This window comes from Hemitrygon akajei, unplaced genomic scaffold, assembly GCF_048418815.1.
Source record: "Hemitrygon akajei unplaced genomic scaffold, sHemAka1.3 Scf000035, whole genome shotgun sequence".
Classification (NCBI taxonomy): Eukaryota; Metazoa; Chordata; class Chondrichthyes; order Myliobatiformes; family Dasyatidae; genus Hemitrygon; species Hemitrygon akajei.
The window spans coordinates 8,223,001-8,246,001 of record NW_027331921.1 but is presented as its reverse complement, the minus strand read 5'-3'; the positions used below and the strand labels follow the sequence as shown (position 1 = coordinate 8,246,001).

Below are 23,001 nucleotides of genomic sequence, written 5' to 3'. Positions count from 1 at the left end.
TCCAAATGTTCATAAATCTTGCATCTCAGGATCTTCTCCATCAACTTCCTAACCACTCAATTAAGACTCACTGGTTTATAAATTCCTGGTCTATCTCTGCACTCTTTCTTGAACAAAGAACAATATTCGTAACTCTCCAATACTCCCGACCTGTCCCGTCTCCATTGATGATGCAAAGATCATCGCCAAAGGCTCAGCAATCTCTTCTCTAGCCTCTCATTGTAGCCTGGTGCACATCTCATGCAGTCCGGCCGTTGAATTATCGAACTTGATGATTCCAAAAGCCCAAGCACATCCGCTTCTTAATATCTACAAGCTCAAGTTTTCCAGTCTGCTGCAAAGTCATCACTGCTATCACCAAGATCCTTTCGATAGTGAATACTGAAGCAAAGTTTCATTAAGTACCTTTGTTATTTTCCTGCGGTTTCATGCACACCTTTCCACTGTCTCAACTGATACGTCCTATTCTTTCACGTCTTATCCTCCTAATCCTCATGTACTGTAGAATGTCTTGGAGTTTTCGTTAATCCTGCCCGCCAAAGCTTCCGATGGCCACTTCTGGCTCACATAATTTCCCTCTTAAGATCCTTCCTGCTAGCCTTATAATCCTTTAGATATTAGCTAGCCTTCCGACACTTTTGTAATTTTTTCTTTTCTTCTTGACAGAGTTTCGCCTCTCCCTGATCTCTTCGAACGAGACAAGCTGACTCATGGGAACAATATCAGGAGATGAACAGGACCCGGAGCCAATATCGACTAAACGTCCTTGAGTTGTTTTCGACCCTTGAAATCCAGGACAATCGTGAATTCCTTTCGGGACCTCTGCCAGACCACCTGTCTCAGGAATATGTGCATCCTGAACAACAACAGCTCTATCCCGAAAGCAAATTATTTTTTAGCTGTTGACCAGCAGGAAAGGTGAGGTAAAATCCCACATTCCCCGCTCCTACACTCAAGGAGAGAGAGAGAGAGAGAGAGAGAGAGAGAGAGAGAGAGGACAAGAACCACTAGACTATCTGAATAGTGTCAAGTTAGGAAAAAGGGAAGTACAATGAGATCTAGGTGTCCTTGTTTATCAGACACTGAAAGTAAGCAATGCAGGTACAGCAGGCAGTGAAGAAAGCTAATGGCATGATGGCCTTCATAACAAGGGGAGTTGAGTATAGAAGCAAAGAGGTCCTTCTGCAGTTGTACAGGGCCATCGTGAGACCACATCTACAGTATTGTGTTCAGCTTTGGTCTCCAAATTTGAAGAGAGGACATTCTTGCTATTGAGGAGTGCAGCATAGGTTCACGAGGTTGATTCCGGAATTGCGGGACTGTCAGGTGTTGAAAGATTGGAGCGACTGGACTTGTATTACATTGGATTTAGAAGGATGAGAGGGGATCTGATTGAAACATATAGATTATTCAGTGATTGACACGCTAGAGGCAGGAAACATTTTCCCGATGATGGGGGAGTGCAGAAACTAGAGGCCACAGATTAAAGAATAAGGAGCAGCCCATTTAGAACGGAGTTCAGGAAAAAAAAATAACCAGTCAGTTGTGGTTCTATGGAATGCTCTGCCTCAGAAGGCAGTGGAGGCCGATTCTCTGTATGCTTTCAAGAAAGAGAGAGATAGAGCTCTTAAAGATAGCGCAGTCAAGGGATATTGGGAGAAGGCAGGAACAGGGTACTGATTGTGGATGTTCAGCCCTGATCACATTGATTAGCGGTGCTGGCACGAAGGGACCAATGGGCCTACTCCTGAACCTATTGTCTACTTCTAGAAGAATAGATTATAGGAGCGAGGGGTGTGATGTTGAAGCTCTATAAGGCACCGGTAAGAACTCACTTGGAGTGTTGTATGCAGTTTAGGCTCCTTATTTAATCAAGGATGTGCTGACGTTGGAGAGGTTTCAGAGAAAATTTCACTAGAATGAGTCCGGGAATGAGAGGGTAACATTTGAGGAACGTTTGATCGGTCTTGCAGTTTAGAAGAATGAGGGGGACCCTCATAGAAACATTTCGATGTTGAAAGTCATGGACAGAGTGGAATGTGGCAAAGTTGTTTCCCATAGTGGGGAGTCTATTACGAGAGGACATGACTGAAGGATTGAAGGCCCCCATTCAGAACAGAGATGCGAAGAAATTCTTTTAGCCAGAGGGTGTTTGAATCGCTGGAATTTGATGTCACGGTAGGCAGTGGAGGCCAAGTCATTGGGTGTATTTAAGGCAGAGATTGATAGGTATCCTGAGTAGCCAGGGCATCAAACGGTTATGGTGAGAAGGTGTGGAAAGTGGGACTAAATGGGTGTATGGAGCAGCTCATGATAAAATAGCGGAGCAGATTCGATGGGCCGAATGGCCGACCTCTGCTCCTGAGTCTTATGGTCAGGTGTATCCAGCTGCAGCTTCTAACACTCCGCGTTGAGGAGTTGGAAATGGAACTGGATGAACTCAGAGTCATTCGGGATGCCGAGGGTGTGATAGGAAGGACATATTGGTATAACGTTAACATGCAATGTAATTCCAAAACAATCGAAAACACTTTACACCCTGCCTCTGCAAAATCCCACTAAACCCCATCAAACTTTCTCCCCCTACACTCATTCCCGTCACCGTCACACACTGTCTGCAATACACCACTCCCGTCTCCGTCACCCATCCCTCAGTTCCAAGTAACACCGTCTCCGTGACCCAAAACCCCTCCTGCACACTTCCCCGTCTCCATTATCCCGTACGTACCCATACGCCCCTCCCCGTCTCGGTGGATACACTCCATGTGCTAAACACTCCCCATCTACGTCGTCCCTCCACTCTCCTCCCGCTCTGTGACACAGGCAATTGTGGGGAGTATGAGGGAGAGATGATGGCTGGTGTTTCACCTCCCGCCCGTTCTACCGGATATCGATCACCAGGATCTGAAACTCTACCACAACTCTGCATGCTTAGGCCGGTCATGTGCTTCCACACCACTTGCCTCAGTGTTTGCATTCTCACCACCCTTTCCCTGGCCTCCTCTCTCCTCCCCTTCCTTCCTCTACGGCAGCACACAATCCGCTCACACACATACACCATCTCCGAGAGACACACACAGTTCGAGACTACTGGAAAGCCGAAAGTCTGGGTATTGGTGAGTGGGGAGACGGAGGAGGGAGAGGGTTTCGTACTTTTTCTCATTCTAGTGAAGTGTGCTGCGATGTTGCGGGAGGTACTTCACATGCCTGACTCCGGGAGTGTCATGGGATAATACTTAGGAGCTTCGCTTGTTATCTGACCCAGGAAGAGTGTGCTGGGACGGTGTGGACGGAGCTTCACTTAGTGTATGACCCCGGACCTGTGGTGTTGGGGCAATGTGGAGGGAGCTGCACTCTGTGTCTGACCCCGGCTGTGTGTGCTGGATCATTGCGGAGGGAGCGTTACTCAGTGTATGTTTCCAGGAGTGTGTGATGGAATTGTATGGGGGGATTCTCGCTCTGTCTCTGACTCCTAGTCATGGGTCTGTGGATTTAGGCTTTTAAGCTGACTCAAGCAAGATAGGGAACAAGAAAATGGTAACTCTCATGCTATGCTCCAACGGCTGCAATTTGAAACACCCTTTCTATGGCCCCACTCTTCTCCACATCCTTCCTCATTTTGCAGCACACCATTCCTTCTCTATGATGCTTAAGTGAGTGAGTGAGCAGCAATATATGTACAAATGTAATGGGTATGTACGGGAAGGTGGTTTTGGCAAAGTGAGGTCAGGGATTTAGCTATTAAATTAAAGGAGAGGACCACTACCCGTCCCAGTGTGTCCAGATATAGGTTTACGGTTTAGCACGTGGTGTAAGTAGGAGGGCTCCAAAATTTGAAATCATAGTATTTTTTCCAAGGAAGGTGGGATCTGTATAGAAGAGATGGATGACGGTATACACCTGAACTGGAGGGAAACTGATATCCCAGCGGGAAGGTTTGTCGGTACTGTGCATGAGATAGTTGTTGAACTTGTGTTGTAGTGGGATGGGATTCAGAGCTCCAGAGCAGAGCAGAGCAGAGTCGATATGGAGACAGAAGTTGTTATTAACCGCAGAAATAGTCAGATATCAAGAGTTTATGCATAATGCGACTGGTGCACTGAGCTCCGTATATTTCAATGCAAGAAACTTTAAAAAAAGGCGGTTGAGCTCAGGGAAGAATCAATACAGTGAATTATGACATTTAGCCATTGCTGAGAATTGGGGTGTAGGAGGAGCAAGCAGGACAGCACGATATTTCGGGTTTCCCTATTTTTAGTCGTGAGAAAGAGGAAGGAATTAAAGGAGCAGGGGTGACATTACTAGGCTGAGAAAATATTACCGTAGTCAACAGTCAGGACAGGCAAGAATATGCGTCTAAGTGAGGCTTTATGGGTGGTAATAACGGATAAGAAATGTATGGTAATATTATAACATAGAACATAGAATAGTACAGCGCAGTACAGACCACTTCGGCCACAATGCTGTGCCGACCCATAAACCATGCCCCCTCCATATAACCCCACACTTAAATTCTTCCATTTCCCTGTCTAGTAGTCTCTTAAATTTCACGGGTGTATTTGCCTCCACCAATAACTCAGGGCAGTGCATTCCACGCACCAACCACTCTCTGAGTAAAAACCCCTTCCTCTAATATTCTTCTTGATATTCCAACCCCTTACCTTAAAGCCATGTCCTCTTGTATTGAGCAGTGGTGCCCTGGGGTAGAGGCGAAGACTGTCCACTCTATCTATTCCACTTAATATCTTGTATACCTCTATCATTTCTCCTCTCGTCCCCCTTCTCTCCAAAGAATAAAGCCCTAGTTCATTTAATCTCTGATCATTATGCATACCCGCTAAACCAGGGCGGCATCCTGGTAATCTCACCAGTACCCTATCCAATGCTACATCCTTCCAAGGAAGGTGGGATCTTTATAACCATATAACCCTAATGCGAGGTGTAAAGCAGTGGATGTTGTCTATATGGACTTCAGTAAGGTCTTTGACATAGATCCCTGAGGCACACCACTAGTCACCGGCCTCAAACCTGACAAACAGTTATCCACCACTACTCTTTGGCATGTTCCATCCAGTCCAATTTACAACTTCAATATTAATACCTGAAGATTCAACCTTCCTAACGAACCTTCCATGCGTGTCCTTGTCAAGGCCTTACTGAAGTCCACATAGACAACATCCACTGCTTTACCCTCGGCAACTTTCCTCGTATCCTCTTCAAAAAATTTAATGAGATTTTTTTCAAACATGAGCTCCAATGCATCCACATCATTTCTATAGTGAGTCGACAAGGACTGGACAGTTTCTCCGTTTTTGTTTGTTTTTTGCATTTTTTGCATTTTCTTTCCGAGGAAGGTGGGATCTTTTTAACCATATAACCATAAAACATATAACCCTAATGCGAGGGTAAAGCAGTGGATGTTGTGTATATGGACTTCAGTAATGCCTTTGACATAGATCCCCGAGGAACACCACTAGTCACCGGCCTCCAACCTGACAAACGGTTATCCACCACTACTCTCTGGCATCTCCCATCCAGCACTGTTGAATCCATTTTACTATTTCAATATTAATACCCTAACTATTGAACTTTCCTAACTAACCGTCCATGCGGATCCTTGTCAAAGTCCTTACTGGTCCATATAGACAACATCCACTGCTTTTACCCTGGTCAACTTTCCTCGTAACCTCTTCAAAAAATTCATTAAGATTTGTCAAACATGACCTTCCACGCCGAAATCCAAGTTTGACTGTTGCTAATCAGACTCGTCTATCAGATAATTATATATACCATCTCTAACAATACTTTCCACTAATTTACCCACCACTGACGACAAAGTGACAGGCCTATAATTGCTAGGTTTACTCTAAGAACCCTTTTTAGAAGAGATGGAAGACGGTTTACACCTGAACTAGAGGGAAACTGATATTCAAGCAGAAGGTTTGTAGGTACTGTGCATGGGACTTTTTGTGAGAGCTGTTGAACTTGAGCTGCAAGGTATGGGATTCAGATCTCCAGAGCAGATAGCGGTGTCGATATGGAGACAGCTGTTGTTAAGACCACAGAAGAAGTCTGATACAAGAGTTTATGCATATTGCGACTGGTGCACTGAGCATTCTAATTCAAAACGCTTTAAAAAAGACGTTGAGCTCAGCGAAGGAATCAATACAGTGAATTATGAAATTGGTAGCCATTATTGAGAATTGGGTGTGGGAGGAGCAAGCAGGACAGCACGATATTTCGGGTTTCCCTATTTTTAGTCGTGAGAAAGAGGAAGGAATTAAAGGAGGAGGGGTGACATCACTAGGCTGAGAAAATATTCCCGCAGTGGACAGTCAGGACAGGCAAGAAAATGCGTCTAAGTGAGGCTTTGTGGGTGGAAATGAACGAATAAGAAATATATGGCAATGTTACAACATAGAACATAGAATAGAACAGCCACATTACAGGCGCTCAGGTCCACAATGCTGTGCCGACCCTTAAACCATGTCCCCATATAACCCCCCCCCCCCACACCTTAAATTCTAACATTTACCTCTCTAGCAGACTCTTAAATTTTACTAGTGTATCTGCCTCCACACTGACTCAGGCATTGCATTCCACACAGCAACTACTCTCTGAATAAAAACACCTTCCTCTAATATCCGCCTTGAACTTCCCTCCCCCTTACCTTAAAGCCATGTCCTCTTGTATTGAGCAGTGGTGCCCTGGGGAAGAGGCGCTGGCTGTTCACTCTACCTATGCCTTTTAATATCTTGTATATCATTTTCTCCTCTCATCTCCCTTCTCTTCAAAGAGTAAACCCTTAGTTCCCTTAATCTCTGATCATAATCCATACTCTCTAAACCAGGCAGCATCCTGGTATATCTCCTCTGTATCCTTTCCAAAGCTTCCACATAATTTCTTTGAGGAGGTGACCAGGCATATAGATGAGGGTAGTGCAGTGGATTTTAGTAAGGCTTTTGACAAGGTTCCACATGGTAGGCTTATTCAGAAAGTCAGAAGGCATGGGATCCAGGGAGGTTTGGCCAGGTGGATTCAGAATTGGCTTGCCGGAAGCAGGCAGAGGGACATGGTGGAGGGAGTGCATTCAGATTAGTGGGTTATGACTAGTGCTGTCGCCCAATGATCTGTTCTGGGACCTCTGCTTTTTGTGATTTTTATTAACGACCTGGATGTGGGGGTAGAAGGGTGGGTTGGCAAGTTTGCAGACGGCACAAAGGTTGGTGGTGCTGTAGATAGTGTAGAGGATTGTCAACGATTGCAGAGAGACATTGATAGGATGCAAAAGTGGGCTGAGAAGTGGCAGATGGATTTCAACTCGGAGAAGTGTGAGGTGGTACACTTTGGAAGGACAAACTCCAAGGCAGAATATAAAGTAAATGGCACGATACTTTGTAGAGTGGAGGAGCAGAGGGATCTGGGGGTACATGTCCACAGATCCCTGAAAGTTGCCTCATAGGTAGATAGGGTAGTTAAGAAAGCTTAGGGATAGAGTTTAAGAGACGCGATGTAATGATGCAGCTCTATAAAACTCTAGTTAGGCCACACTTGGAGTACTGTGTCCAGTTCTGGTCGCTTCAGTATAGGAAGGATATGGAAGCATAGGAAAGGGTACAGAGGAGATTTACCAGGATGCTGCCTGGTGTAGAGAGTATGGATTATGATCAGAGATTAAGAGAGCTAGGGGTTTACTGTTTGGAGAGAAGGTGGATGAGAGGAGACATGGTAGAGGTGTACAAGATATTAAGAGGAATTGACAGAGTGGACAGCCAGCGCCTCATCCCCAAGGCACCACTGTTCAGTACAAGAGGACATGGCTTTAAGGTAAGGGGTGGGAAGTTCATGGGGGATATTAGAGGAAGATTTTTTTTCACTCAGAGAGCGGTTGGTGCGTGGAATGCACTGCCTGAATCAGTGGTGGAGGCAGATGTACTAGTGAAGTTTAAGAGACCTCTAGACAGGTATATGGAGGAATTTAAAGTGGGGGGGAGGTTATATGGGAGGCAGGGTTTGAAGGTCGGCACAACATTGTGTGCCGAAGGGCCTGTAATGTGCTGTAGCATTCTATGTTCTATGTTCTATAGTGAAGCGACCAGACTGGACACAGTACTCCAAGTTCGGCCTAACCAGGCTTTTATAGAGCTGCATCTTTACATCGCGACTCTAAAACTCCATCCCTCATCTTATGAAACTAACACCAGATAGGCTTTCTTATCTACCCTATCTATCTGTTAGGCAACATTCAGGGATCTGTGGACTCGTACCCCCAGATCCCTTTGCTCCTACCTACTATCAACTATCCTGCCACTTACTTTGTACTGTGCCTTGGAGTTTGTCCTTCCAAAGTGTACCACCTCACACTTCTCCCAGGTGAACGCATCGGCCACTTTTCACTGGGAAATGAATAATCAAGCGTATACTTCCTATGGAAAGGACAGACAGATGGGCAGAGAGGGTGGGATGGCTCTGCTGGTGAGGAATGAAATGCTGTCCCTTGCAAGGTGTGACAGAGAATCAGGAGATGTAAAGTCAGTATGGATAGAACTGATAAATTTTAAGGGCAATTTGTCATCACCTCAGTTCATGATGTCTCTTGCATTGTCGTACACGCACTTTAGCCCTTCTACCTAACTACCTTTACACCCTTTATTCTGTTTCTCTTTCCTCAAATGCTAGATCTGGCTTTACTCCATGCACTGTACTTGCAGCTCTCGCATGACCTTTATCCTTCCCCACCTCACTATTTAGATAGATAGATACATAGATAGATAGATAGATACTTTATTCATCCCCATGGTGAAATTCAACATTTTGTCCAATGTCCCATACATTTATTGTAGCAAAACTAATTACATACAATACTTAACTCAGTAAAAATATGATATGCATCTAAAATCACCATCTCAAAAAGCATTAATAATAGCTTTTAAAAAGTTCTTAAGTAGTTTACTTAAATACATTGAGTCCTAACCCTGGCACTTTAACATATCTTACTCCTGGCGGTTGAATTGTAAAGCCGAATGGCATTGGAGAGTATTGATCTCTTCATCCTGTCTGAGGAGCATTGCATCGATAGCAACCTGTCGCTGAAACTGCTTCTCTGTCTCTGGATGGTGCTATGTAGAGGATGTTCAGGGTTTTCCATAATTGACCGTAGCCTACTCAGCGCCCTTCGCTCTGCTACCGATGTTATACTCTCCAGGTCTGTGCCCACGACAGAGCCCGCCTTCTTTACCAGCTTATTAAGACGTGAGGCGTTCCTCTTCTTAATGCTGCCTCCCCAACACGCCACCACAAAGAAGAGGGCGCTCTCCACAACTGACCTATAGAACATCTTCAGCATCTCACTACAAACATTGAATGACGCCAACCTTCTAAGGAAGTACAGTCGACTCTGTGCCTTCCTGCACAAGGCATCTGTGTTGGCAGTCCAGTCTAGCTTCTCGTCTAACTGTACTCCCAGATACTTGTAGGTCTTAACCTGCTCCACACATTGTCCATTAATGATCACTGGCTCCATCTGAGGCCTAGATCTCCTAAAGTCCACCACCATCTCCTTGGTCTTGGTGATATTGAGACGCAGGTAGTTTGAGTTGCACCATATCACAACCCCCCCGCTTGCAAATCTAGTTTAACCCACCCGGTGCAGCACTAACAAACCTTCCCGCAAGGATGTTAGACCCCACCAGTTTAGGTGCAACCCGTCCCGTCGGTACGTCCCACCTTCCCTGGGACAAGGCCCAATTGTCCAGAAACATGAAGCCATCCTTCTTGCACAAACTCCTTAGCCACGTATTTAGCTGCATTATCTTCATATTCCTGTCCTCACTAGCACGTGGCACGGGTAGCGATCCTGAGATTGCAACCCTGGATGTCCTGACCTTCAACTTTGCACCTAACTCCCTAAACTCTCTTTGCAGGACCTCCTCATTCTTCCTATCCACGTCATTGGTCCCCACATGGACCACGACATCCGGCTACTAACCCTCCCTCTTGAGAATACTGAGAACTCGTTCCGAGATATCGCGGACACCAGGGAGGCAACAGACCATCCGGGATTCACGATCTCTCCGACAGAACCTCCTATTGCTCCCCCCGAAACATCGAATCCCCTATTACTACTGTTCTCCTGTTTTCCTTACTTCCCTTCTGAGCTGAGGATCCAGTCTCACTGCCAGAGACGTGACCACTACAAATTGTCCCTGGTAGGTCGTCCCCACCAACAGTATCAAAAGCGGTATACTTATTATTGGTGGGAACGGCCGCAGGGGTGCTCTTGTCATTCTGTCTATTCCTCTTCCCTCCGCTCACAGTCACCCAGCTACCTGCCTCCTGTCAGTTCAGGGTGAATGTCTCCGTGTAACTTCTGTTTATTTCTCCCTCCGCCTCCTGAATGATCTGAAGTTTATCCAGCTCCCTCCAGTTCCCTAACTCGGTTTGTCAGGAGCTGCAGCTGGATGCACCTTTTGCAGATGTGGTCATCAGGCACACTTGTGCTCGCCCGGACTTCCCACGTCCTGCTAACGGAGCAATCGACTGCCCTAACCTCTGCCTCCATTACCTACTCCTAAAATAATTAGATTAATTAAACGAGATTACCCGGCCTTACCTTACTGGGAACAAGCTCGTCTTCAGCATCAGCTCGCCGAAGCCTCTGGAGCCAAAACATTCCTACTCTGTCTCCCTCCACTACGTCGCCCGCTCCGTTAATCTGCTCGCTTTTTAAACTATCCTGCTGCCTCACGGGCCAACATTCACGCGCTTGCGCAGTCGTGCCCCGTTCAAACTGCCGAAGTAATCATTTGGAGATATGAAGTGGTGGGCATTACAGAGACTTGGATGGCTCAGAGACAGGAATGGATACTTCAAGTGCCGACTTTTAGATGTTTCAGAAAGGACAGGGAGGGGGGCAAAAGAGGTGTGGGCGTGGAACTGTTGATCATAGATAGCGACACAGCTGCAGAAAAGGTGGACGCCATGGAGGAATTTTCTACGGAGACTATTAGGGTAAAGGTTGTGAACAGGAAAGGGTCAATAACTTTAATGGGTGTTTTTTATAGGCCGCCCAATAGTAGCAGGAATATCGAGGAGCAGATACGGAAACGAATGTTGGAAAGTCATGATAATAACAGTGTAGTCGCGATGGGAGATATTAATTTCCCAAATATCGATTGGTATCTCCCCAGAGCAAGAGGTTTAGATGGGTTGGAGTCTGTTAGGTGTGTTCAGGAAGGTTTCTTGACACAATATGTAGATATGCCTGCCGGACGAGAAGCTTCGTGATTTGTTATTGGAAAATTAACCTGGTCAGGTGTTAGATCTCAGTGAGATCTCACTATGGAAAAGGATCTTGGTGATCGTTGTGATGACTTGCAGCAGACTGAAAAGCTTGAGTGCGTAGATATTAAAAGTGAGGATGTGCTCGATATTTTGGAAAGCATCATTTGGATAACTCGCCGGGACCGGATGAGATGTACCCAAGGCTACTCTGGGAAGTAAGGGAGGAGGTTGCTGAGACTTTGGCGATTATCTTTGCATCCTGAATGGGGACGGGCGAGTTTCTGGAGGATTGGTGGGCTGCGGATGTTGTTCCGTTATTCAAGAAAAGGAATAGATGTATCCCAGGAAATTATAGACCAGTGATTCCTACCTTAGTGGTTGGTAAGTTGATGGAGAAGATCGTAAGAGCCAGGATTTGTGCACATTTGGGGAGGTATAATACGTTTAGCAAAAGACAGCATAACTTTGTCAAGGGCAGGACGTGCCTTACGACCCTGATTGAAATTTTTTGAGGATGTGACTAAACACGCTGATGAAGGAAGAACAGTAGATTTAGTGTTAAAGGATTTCTACAAGGCATTTGATAAGGTACCCCATGCAAGGCTTATTAAGAAAGAAAGGATGCATGGTATCCAAGGGGTCATTACTTTCTGGATCCAGAACTGGCTTGCCCACAGACTGTAAAATAACTTATCCCGGGACCGAACAGAAATAAAGACACAGATATTGGTGTACGGTTAACCCTTGAATAGGTGATCACGTTTCCTTACGACTCTGCCAATTTCAGGTTATTTCTGAAATTTCTACAGTGAATTTTGGGAAATAGCCAACAGCCAAATATAGTGATGACACTTCAAGGAGCACTTGTTAGATATCAAACAGTCTACGAATGCTTCCGGACTGTGCACAGGATGAGAACTGAACATCTACTGTCAGTTCCTCTTTTACCAAGACAGTGTCAGGCAGAGGTGAACAATACCGCATTCTTAGCATGAAATGTTGATCGCTTTTGTTATCTCCCACAAGCAAGGCAGTGTCTGCATCTTATCCTGTGAACTTCGTGACCTCAATCTTCAGATAGCCAAACTTAGCAACAACATTTAGTTTTCCCACGATAAAATAAAGCAACTTATCATAAAATGTAAGATTTAGAAGCAGAATTAGACCATTTGGCCCACTGAGTCTGTTCCAATATTTAATCGCGGCTGATCCAATTTACATCTCAACCTCTATCCCCTGCCTTCTCCCAGCATTCCTTTAAGACCTGACTGACCAATCAGGAAACTTTGGCATAAATATACAAAAAAGAAAGCCTTGTCCTCCACAGCGGCCTGTGGGAAAGAAATCCACAGAGATTCCACTCCCAAAGTGAATAACCATACAGGGTCCAACACAGCAGTACATCTGCCATTTCTTTGCCCTCTGTATGTCCTTCTCAGGCCTGTCTACATCCTCAAAACAACCTGCCCTCCACTTATCCACATATTGGCTATATGTACAATCTCTGTGTATTTGTCCGGGTTGAACTTTATCTGTTATTTTTCCAACTCAACTGCAAGGGATGTCAGCAGAGCGGCAATGGCTTTCATTTCTGAGAAAAGATGAGGAAGGTGCAGGACATGTGTTTTCCAAAAATGAAGAAGTTATCAGTACTCAAGAAGTATCCAATTCTGGCCGAAAAGGGGACACAAAGCTCTGGTAAAAATTAAAGAAAGGGCATAAAAGAGAATAACAATTCGTGGGAATGTAATCATCGGTTCGGCTCCCGGCTTCATCCGGGTGATGGTAGCCCCCGGCCCGAGAACCTTACAAAATCTCGTATGGGTGGATGTTCTGGGCTGTTTACAAACTATATACAACATGAGAGTAAATGATTAAGCTTTATAATTTGACTATATGACTTGTAAACCAACATAAAAGGGGCACATTCTCATGAAGCAAACTAATGTGCAAACGGTGGAGCTCACAGTGTCGTCCTTTTGTTCCCGTCGACCTCTTCCGAGCCTACCCGACTCTTGGACCCACGCTCCTCAGTCCACTCCGTCCAGCAGTCATAGAAGCGTAGAAACAACTGAATGCCAACAGCACTATACGGGAGCCTCGGCCCACAGAGGTTGTGCGAAAATATTCTTCCCTTCTACCCATAACCCTCCGTTTTTTCTGAGCTCCATGTACCTCTCCTACGGTATCGGCCTCCACAGCCGTAGCCGGCAGCCCATTCTGTGCACTCACCACACACTCCGGACAAACATAAAATACCCAAGACATCCCCTCAGTACATATTACCTTAAACCTGTGCCCTCTCGTGCTATCCATTTCAGCCCTGGGAAAAAGCCTCCGAATATCCACACTATAAAAGCCTCTCATCATCTGATACTCCTTATCAGGTCATCTGTCATCTTCTGTCGCTCCAAGGAAAAATGACCGAGTTCACTTAACCTATTCTCATTAGGCAGACTCCCCAATCCAGGCAACATCCTTGTAAATCTCCTCTGCGCCATTTCTATCGTTTCCACATCCTTCCTGTAGTGAGGCGACCAGAACTCAGCACAGTTCTCCAAGTGGGGTCTGAGCAGGGTCCTATATAGCTGCAAAATTTCCTCTCGGCTTCTAAACTTAATCTTAAGGTTGATGAAGTCCAATGCACCGTTTGCTTTCCTAACCATAGAGGCAACCTGCACCGCAGCGTTGAGTGTCCTATGGACTCGAACCCAAAACCTCTCTGATCAAACACACTGCCAAGGGACTTACCATCAATACTATATTATTCCATCATATTTGGCCTGAGTGAAATGAACCACTTCAGACTTATCTGGTTTGAACTCCACCTGAATTTTTTCAGCCCAGTTTTGCATCCTATGAATGTTCCGCTGCCAGCTCTGACAGACCTCATACACACTAACCTTTGTATCATCCGCAAATTTAAGAACCACAACCTCCACAACCTCATCTAGGTCATTTATAAAAAAAACGAAGAGTTGGGTTCCAAGAACAGATCCCTGAGAAACGCCACTGCTCCCTGGCCTCCATGTAGAACACGACCGGTCTACAGCCTCTCTTTCTCTTCTGTCGGCAAGCCAGTTCAGGATCTACAAATCAATGTCCCCTTGAGTCCATGCCTCCTTACATGGGATACATTAGCAAATGCTCGGGGAAATCAATATGCATCTACTTCGCTGCCTTCATCAATTTGTTCAGTCACATCCTCAAAAAAAAAATCATCAGGCTCGTTTGTCACGACCAGCCTTTGACAAATCCATGCTGACTGTTACTGATTATATTATGCCTCTTCAAATGTTGATATATCTTCCCTCTCAGCGTCTTTTCCATCGACTTACCAACCACTGAAGAAAGACTCATTTGTCTATAATTTCCTGGGCCATCTCTGCTGCCTTTCTTGAATAAAGAAAGGAAGGTTTTTCAATCAGAGAGTGGTTGGTGCATGGAATGCACTGCCTGTGTCAGTGGTGGAGGCAGATACACTAGTCAAGTTTAAGAGACTACTAGACAGGTATATGGAGGAATTTATTGTGAGGGTTTATATGGGGGCAGGGTTTGAGGGTCGGCAGAACATTGTGGGCCGAAGGGCCTGTAATGTGCTGTACTATTCTATGTTCTATAAGAAACAACATCCGCAAGCCTCCAATCTTTCGGATCGTCTCTCGTCCCCATTGCTGATACAAGCAACATCGGTAGATGCTCAGCAATCCCCTCCCTCGGATCGCACAGTGGCCTGTCTTTATTAAACTGTACATGCTCCAAGCCACCACTACAATCACCAGAATTCTTTATCCAAGTGAATACTGAAGCAAAGTATCCGTTATGTCGCTCTGCTGTCTTCTCCGGTTGCATACACATTTTTCCACTGTTACACTTGATTCATCCTATTCCCTCACGTCTACTGCGCTCTGCAGTTTACCTTAATCCTGTCCTGCCAGGCCTTCTTATGGCCCATTCTGGCTCTCCTAATTTCTTTCTTAAGCTCCCTCCTGCTAGCTTTATAACCTTTTTAGTTCTCCGTCATCAACTAGTCTTTTTAACCTTCCGTTCAAAAAAAAGTCTTCTTTTATTCTTCATTAGATTTAAAACAGCCTTTCTACGCCACGGATCCTGTACCCTACCATCCTTTCCCTTTCTCATTGGAACGTACCTGTGCAGAACTGCACGCAAATATCCCCGGAACATTTGGAACAATTCTTTCGTGCATTTCTGAGAACAATTAAACAATAATTGCTCCATGATCACAGTGAATGGAGGTGATAGATCGAAGGGCCGAATAGACTACTCCTGCACCTGTTGTCTATTGTCTATCACCAATTTATGCTTTCAACTTCCTGCCTGATACCCTCATATTTTCCACTACTCCAATTAAACGCTTTGCTAACTTGTCTGTTCCTATCGCTCTCCAATGCTTTGGTAAAGGATATAGGATTGTGATCACTATCTCGTTTGGAGATATGATGTGATGGCCATTACCGAGACTTGAATGGCTCAGGGAGAAGAATGTTTGCTTGAAGTGCCGGGTTTTAGGTGTGTCAGAAAGGACAGGGATGGAGGTAAAAGAGTTGGGGGCGTGGTATTGTTGATCAGAGATAGTGACACAACTGCAGAAAAGGTGGACGCCATTGAGGATTTTTCTACGGTGTCTCTGTGTCAGTAACTTTGCTGGGTGCATTGCTATAGGCCGCCCAGTAGTAACAGCGATATCGAGGATCAGATAAGGAAACAGACCATGGAAAGGTGTAATAATAACAAAGATGTCGTGATGAGAGATTATATATTCCATCACTCTAGCGCAAGGGGTTTAGATGTGGCGAAGTTTGTTAGGTGTGTTAAGGAAGGTTTCTTAACACAATTTGTAGATAAGCCGACAAGAGGAGAGCCTGCACTTCATTTGATATTTGGAAGTGAACCTGGTCAGGGTCAGATCTATCTCCTTTACAATAGCATTGGAGAGAGATAGGAACAGACAAGATAGAAAAGCTTTTAACTGCAGTAAGGAGAATCATGAAGCTATCAGACCGGAGACTGAAATCTTAAATTGGAAACAGTTGTTATTAGGGAAAAGTACGGAGGAAATGTGGCAAATGTTCAGGCATCATTGGTGTGGACTTCTGCATAAGTACGTTCCAATGAGAGAGGGATGTTATGGTAGGGTACAGGAACCGTGGTGCACAAAAGCTATAATAAATCTGGTCAAGAAGAAAAGGAAAGCTTACAGAAGGTTGAGAGAGCTAGGTAATGTTAGAGATCTAGAAGATTATAAAGCTAACAGGAAAGAGCTTAAGAAGGAAATTAGGAGAGCCAGAAAGGGCAATGAGATATTCTTTGCGGGCAGTGTTAAGGAAAAACTCAGGGCTTTCTACAAGTATGTAAAGAGTAGGGAGATAAGACGTGAAAGAATAGGACCTATCAAGTGTGACAGTGGAAAAATGCAATGGAACCGGAAGAAACAGCAGAGGTACTTAATGAATACTTTGCTTCAGTATTCACTATGGAAAATAATTTTGGTGATAGTAGTGACGACTTGCAGCAGACTGAAAAGCCCGAATATGTTGATATTAAGAAAGAGGATGAGCTGCAGCGTTTGGAAAGCAACAATTTGGATAAGTCACCGGGACCGGATGCGATGTACCACAGGCTACCGTGGGAGGCGGGGGAGGAGATTGCTGAGCCTATGGCGATAGGGTAGGGTAAGGTTACGAAGTATTGGAGGGTCGCGGATGTTTCTGCTTTATTCTAGAAAGGGTTAGATATAGCTAAGGAAATTATAGACATGTGAGTCTTACCTCAGTGGTTAGTAAGTGGTACTGAGATGCAGGATTTATGAACATTTGGAGAGGTTTAATATGATTGGGAATAGTCAGCATGGTTTTTCCAAGGCCAGGCCGTGCCTTACGAGCCTGATCATTTTTTTGAGGATGTGACTAAACACTTTGATGAAGGAAGAGCATTAGATGTAGTGTATATGGATTTCAGCAAGGCATTTGATAAGGTATCCCTGGAAGGAATATTGAGAAAGTAAGGAAGCATGGGATCCCAGGAGGGAGAAGTGAAGGAATAAGTGAGGTGGATGAGGAAATATGTGGGAAGAGGAGGAAATAAAACGGTTAAGGTCGAGAAAGAAAGAAGGTTGTGAGGAGAGAGGAAGTGGAGAGAGAAGGTGCGTGATAGGGAAGCAGTTGAGGTGGGGAAAGAACAGAAGGAGCCAGTGCCAGGCGAGGGTGGGAGAAGGAAGAGAGGGACTGAGGGAAACGAAAGGAAGAGGAAGAGAGGGACATGGAAGGAGGTAGGTGTGATGTGAGAGAACGGGCAGCTTGGAGGCTGATTGGAGGAGGTGTGGAGAAGGGACGGGGGAGATGGGGTGAAGGAGATGAAGTAGGTAGAAAGGCCGAAGGGACGGGGAATACGGAAAGCATCTGTGGGTGTTTAAGCACATCTGCGTGTCAGGGCGACAGGAGTGTTGCGCGTGGAGAGAAGAAAAAGAGAGGGGCAGATGGGAGATAGAATGGAATAAGATAATGGGGAAGAGGAGACAGTGGGGCAAAGGAGGGTGAGAGGAGGTACAGAAAAGAGACAGGGTTGAGTAGGGAAGATAGGATAGAAAGTGAGAGAGAGGATGGTGGGAGGAAAGAGAGAATGAAAAGGGGTGAGTGTGGGAAGCTTGTCGAAGGAGAACGAGAGGAAGAGACAGAAAATGCCATGGAATAAGGAGGGAGAGAGAGAGAGAGTGCGCCACTGGACCAGGAAAGCGAGGAAACGCTCTGAAGGAACCGTGTTTCGAGGTGAATTGTTCACCTCACTCTAAGGGAGGGGGTTGAATCACAGCCATGAGCAGGGACAGTGGGAACGGCCATTTCTCAAAACAGGAACCAGCTGGGGGTGCATCCGTCCCGGATTGAGGCTCTGTATGTGTGACAAAATCCCTCATTGTTCCCTCCTTCCTCATTCCTGCACTCCGTCTCAACTCACATCGTCCAAATCCTTTCCTTTCTCTGTCCCTTCTTTGTTTCCACATTTCCTCAGACCACACGGAATTCCTCCTCCATGACCACCGCGATCTCCATTCTTCCTGTCCTCCACCCCGCTGTCTTTTTCCACCCTGATCTCACTTTCTTACCTCCGTTCAGTGACCCTCTCTCTTCAATCACTCTCCAACTCGCGGCCTTCATTTCTCCAAGTTTCACCATCACCGCGCTTTATCCCCCATCTCCATCACTCCATCCTCCCTGCTCTCTCCTCATGCTCCTTATCTCGTTCCCTTCTCCCAAGTCTGTCCATTGTCACCCAGCTCTCTATCTCTGCACGACCCCAAATCCTCTGTATATTCTCCCCACACTCATTACTCTTCCCACAACCACTCTCATTTCTCACGACCACCCTCTGCAACACCCTCAATCTCTCTGCTCCCCGCACTTCCTCCCCCTGATCTCGGTTCCTCTATTTATCAGCTCTTCATCCCTCGTTGGTTGGAATCGGTCTGACACATTTGTTAACAGGCTTCCTCTGACAACGGTTGCTTCACCTATCTGAGCTCAGAGACGCAGGGAATCCTCGGAAGTATGGACCGGAGCGAGAGTTACATGAACGTGAAGTTGGGAAACACGGACTCACGGTCTCCTTTCCGAGGTGAGTGGGGCAGAGAGACAGGCGACAGTTCTATTCTGCAGCTTATCCCCGGTGTGTGTGATGGGACGCTGTGGAGGGAGATTCACTCTGTGTCTGACCCCGGGAGTGTGTGATGGGACGGTGTGGAGGGAGATTCACTCTGTGTCTGACCCCGGGAGTGTGTGATGGAACGGTGTGGAGGGAGATTCACTCTGTGTCTGACCCCGGGAGTGTGTGATGGAACGGTGTGGAGGGAGATTCACTCTGTGTCTGACCCCGGGAGTGTGAGATTGGACTGTGTGGAGGCAACTTCAGTCAGTCTCTGACCCTCGCTGTTCTGTTCCCAGCTGAACCTGATGTATCGTACGCGGAAGTTAATTTCAAGACCCTCTCGCCGCCACGGGCCTGGACAGATAGAGGTCAGTTTCATCTTTGTTGGTTTGACCCTGTTTAGCTGTCGTGTCCAATGCTGTCGAGAAATCTCAGGGCAAGCGTACAGTCATTCTAATGATTCCTTCTTTGAGCAGAAGACGGAGGTAACGCGTGGGAGAGACAATGGGTAGGAGGACTTTGTGGGAGGGTGGACGGTGGGGAAGGTACCGTGAGGTGTCAGCGCCAAGGGAGGGGCGGTATAGAGGGAGCGCCGTAGGATGGTATGAAGAGGATGTGCTGTGGGTCGGTGAGGAGAGCTAGCATGGGATGTGCTGTATGGAGGTAGGGGCGATGAGGAGCGAGCGCTGTGGGATGGGTGTGCGCAGATGAGTGAGCGCCGTGTCCGTGTGGTGAGGAGGGACGCAGTGGTAGAAATGTTGAGGAGGAGGCGCTGTATAAATCCATAACTGCTCTCTCTTTTCTTAACCCCACTTTCTTTTCCCTCTTTCCCCTTCTCTCCGCTCCCTCACCTCCTCACACCCTTTCCACTCCCCCATTCTCCCCTCCTCTCTCCCCGCATTCCCCACTCTCTCGCACTGTCCCCTTCTCTTCGCCCTGCCTCATTGCCCTCCTTCTCCCTCCCGTTCCTCCTCTATCACAGTCACGGTCTCTACCACTCTCGGTCTCCCCATCGCGTCCTTTCCCTCTCTCTCCGCTCGCTCTCATCCTTCCTCGTCCGCCCCTCCGGTCTTCCAACCTGGCTCTGTCCCTAAATTTTCACCTGAACTCCCCTCACGCCCTCTCCTCCTGTCTATCCATGGCTCACGCCCTTTCCCCTACGCTGTCTCCCCTCGCACTTCTCTCTGTCACTCAAATTGTCTACTCACTTATCCATCCCTCTCCCTTTTCTCTTCCCCTCACACTCTCTTCTCAATCCTCCTCTCTTTCGCCCCTTCTCACACCTCTCCCTGCCCTCTCACTCTTCCCGACTCTCTTCGCTGTCCCTCCCACTGTCTCCGCCTCTCTCACCCCATTTTCCCTCCGCATTCTTTCTCTTACATCTTCCCGCCCATCGCCCCTGTCGCTACCTCCCCCTCTCTGTCCACCGCTCTCCTCTGCTGCCCCCGAGAGCCTTTCCTACCACTCTCCCTGAACATCTCTCTCGAATTTTCACCCCTTCTCTCTCCCTCACTTGCCTCTCTCTCTTCTGTCACCCCTCTCCTCTCTCTTCCTGACACCCTCCCCCATTCTCTATCGCTCTCACTCTCTTGCTTATCCGCTCTCTCTCTCTCTTTCTTCCAGACGGTCTGAACTCCACCTACTCAGATCTGAACTTTCGGAAAGAGGAACCCCGCATCGATGAGGACGAAGGTCCTCCCATTGCCTCGGGACCCGGTGGGTTGTCAACCACTGAACAAACAGGTCAGAATTCACAGTGATGATGTCAGTCTGGAGGGATCACGTGTCATACTCGCAATTGTCCACGTTTCTAATGCATCTGCCTCGACCACTTCCTTTGTCTCACACAGACTGACCACCATCTGTGTAATAAAACGTTGTCACTCGGCTCACCAATTAATCCCTGTCTGTGATGTATATACATGATCTGGATGAAATTCTAGATGGGTTGGTTAGAAACATAGAAACATAGAAAACGCACATCACAATATAGGCCCTTTGGCCCACAAAACTGACTACACATTTCCCTACCTTAGAACAACCTAGGCTTTACCCATAGCCCTCTATTATTCTAAGTTCCATGCAGCCATTAAGAAGTCTCATAAAAGACCCTCTCGTTTCCACCACCACCACCACCGCCTCGCATTCACCACTCGCTGCGTAAAAAACTTACCCCTGACATCTCCTCTGTATTTACTTCCAAGCACCTTAAAACCATGCCCTCTCTTGCGAGCCAATTCAGCCCTGTAGAAAGCCTCCGACTATCCACACAATCAATGCCTCTCATAATATTATACATCTCTATCAGCTCACCTCTCATCCTCCGTCGCTCCAAGGAGAAAAGACCAAGTTCACTCAGCTTATTCTTTGAAGGCATGCTCCCCAATCCAGGAGATATCCTCGTAAATCTCCTCTGTACCCTTTCTATGGCTTCCACATCCTTCCTGTAGTGAGGCGACCAAAACCAAGCACAGAACTCCAAGTGGGGTCTGACCAGGGTCCTATATAGCTGCAACATTACCTCTGTGCTCCTAAATTCAATCTCACGATTGATGAAGGCCAATACACCATATGCCTTCTTAACCACAGAGTCAACATGTTCGGCTGCTTTGAGCTTCCTATGGACTCGGACCCAAAGATCCCTCTAATCCACCACACTGCCAAGAGTCTTATCATTAATACTATATTCTGCCATGATATTTGATCTACCAAAATGAACCACTTCACACTTATTGGGTTGAACTCCATCTGCCACTTCTCAGTCCTGTTTTGTATCCTATCAATATCCCGCTGCAACATGTGACAACCCTCCACACTATCCACAACATCTCCAAACTATGTGTCATCAGCAAACATACTAAGCCATCCCTCCACTTCTTCATCCAGGTCATTTATAAAAATCACGAAGAATAAGGGTCACAGAACAGATCTCTGAGGTAATCCACTGAGGACCTCCATGTACAATGTGATCCGTCTAAAATCACTCTTTGTCTTCAGTATGCAAGCCAGTTCTGGATCCACTAAGCAATATCCCATTGGATCTCATGCCTCCTTATTTTCTCAATAGGCCTTGCATGGGGTACCTTATCAAAAGCCTTGCTGAAATCCGTATACACTAGATCTACTGTTCTTCCTTCATCAAAGTGTTTAGCCGAATCCTCACAGAAATGTAATCAGGCACGTGAGGCTCGACCTGCCCTTGACAAAGCCATGCAGACTACTCCTAAATATTTTATACCTCTCCAAACGTTCATAGGTCTTGCCTCTCAGGATCTTCTCCATCAACTTACCAACCACTGAGGTAAGACTCACTGGTCTATAATTCCCTGCGCTATCTCTACTCACTTTGTGTAATAATGGAAGAACATTCGCAACCCTCAAATCTTCGGGAACCTCTCCGTCCCTATTGATGATGCAGAGATCATCGCCAGAGGCTCAGCAATCTCCTCCCTCGGCTCCCTCAATAGCCTCCTTTACATTTCGTCCGTTTCAAGCGACTTATCCAACGTGAAGTTCTCCTAAAGCTCCAGCACATCCTTTCTGAATATCTACATCGTCAAGCTTTTCAGTCTGCAGCAAGTATCACTACAGTCACTATGTTACTGAAGTGAACTATTCATTGAGTAGCTCCTATGGATTTATAAAGTATATATTATGGTCTTATGGTTGTATGGTCTCTCCGCAGCGGCGCAAGAACAGGAGTCGAAAGTGAAGATCGGAAATAGACCGTACCGTCTGATCTGCCTACTCTGCCTAGTTACATCCGCCTTCATCGTGATAGTGGCCGGTCTCTCGATTCATGGTGAGTGGAACGGTCTCCGGGTGGAGTCAGACCATAAATAAAGAGAGTGGAATAAATTGTTATTGTAAAACACAACAGTGAAACCACCCCCCCCCCTTACGGTAACACCGATTAAAAAAAGCTCACCATAGGGAAGTGGGATGAGGTCCTGAATTGTGAGTTTCGGGAAATAGGCAGAAGGCTGAAGCACAGGGCCTTAAGGGTGGTGTTCTCTGGATTACTGCCTCTGTTACGTGATAGTGATGGTAAGAACAGGA

At 46.4% G+C, this 23,001-nt stretch overlaps 1 protein-coding gene across 3 annotated transcripts in view; it reads left to right on the top strand.

The window, feature by feature from the left end:
• The first annotated feature begins 794 nt into the window (after window positions 1-794).
• Window positions 795-23,001, top strand: part of LOC140720033 (oxidized low-density lipoprotein receptor 1-like) — a 38,647-nt gene continuing 16,440 nt past the window's right edge. For 2 of the 3 annotated variants that reach the window (XM_073034931.1, XM_073034932.1), the window contains exons 1-5: window positions 3,028-3,116; window positions 18,735-18,912; window positions 19,239-19,310; window positions 20,566-20,685; window positions 22,628-22,744. In XM_073034931.1, the coding sequence (XP_072891032.1) occupies window positions 18,846-18,912; window positions 19,239-19,310; window positions 20,566-20,685; window positions 22,628-22,744 (376 nt within the window). In that variant the 5' untranslated portion in view covers window positions 3,028-3,116; window positions 18,735-18,845. Of the gene's footprint in view, window positions 919-3,027; window positions 3,117-18,734; window positions 18,913-19,238; window positions 19,311-20,565; window positions 20,686-22,627; window positions 22,745-23,001 lie in introns of those variants that run through there. The other variant, XM_073034933.1, reaches the window with a different exon arrangement.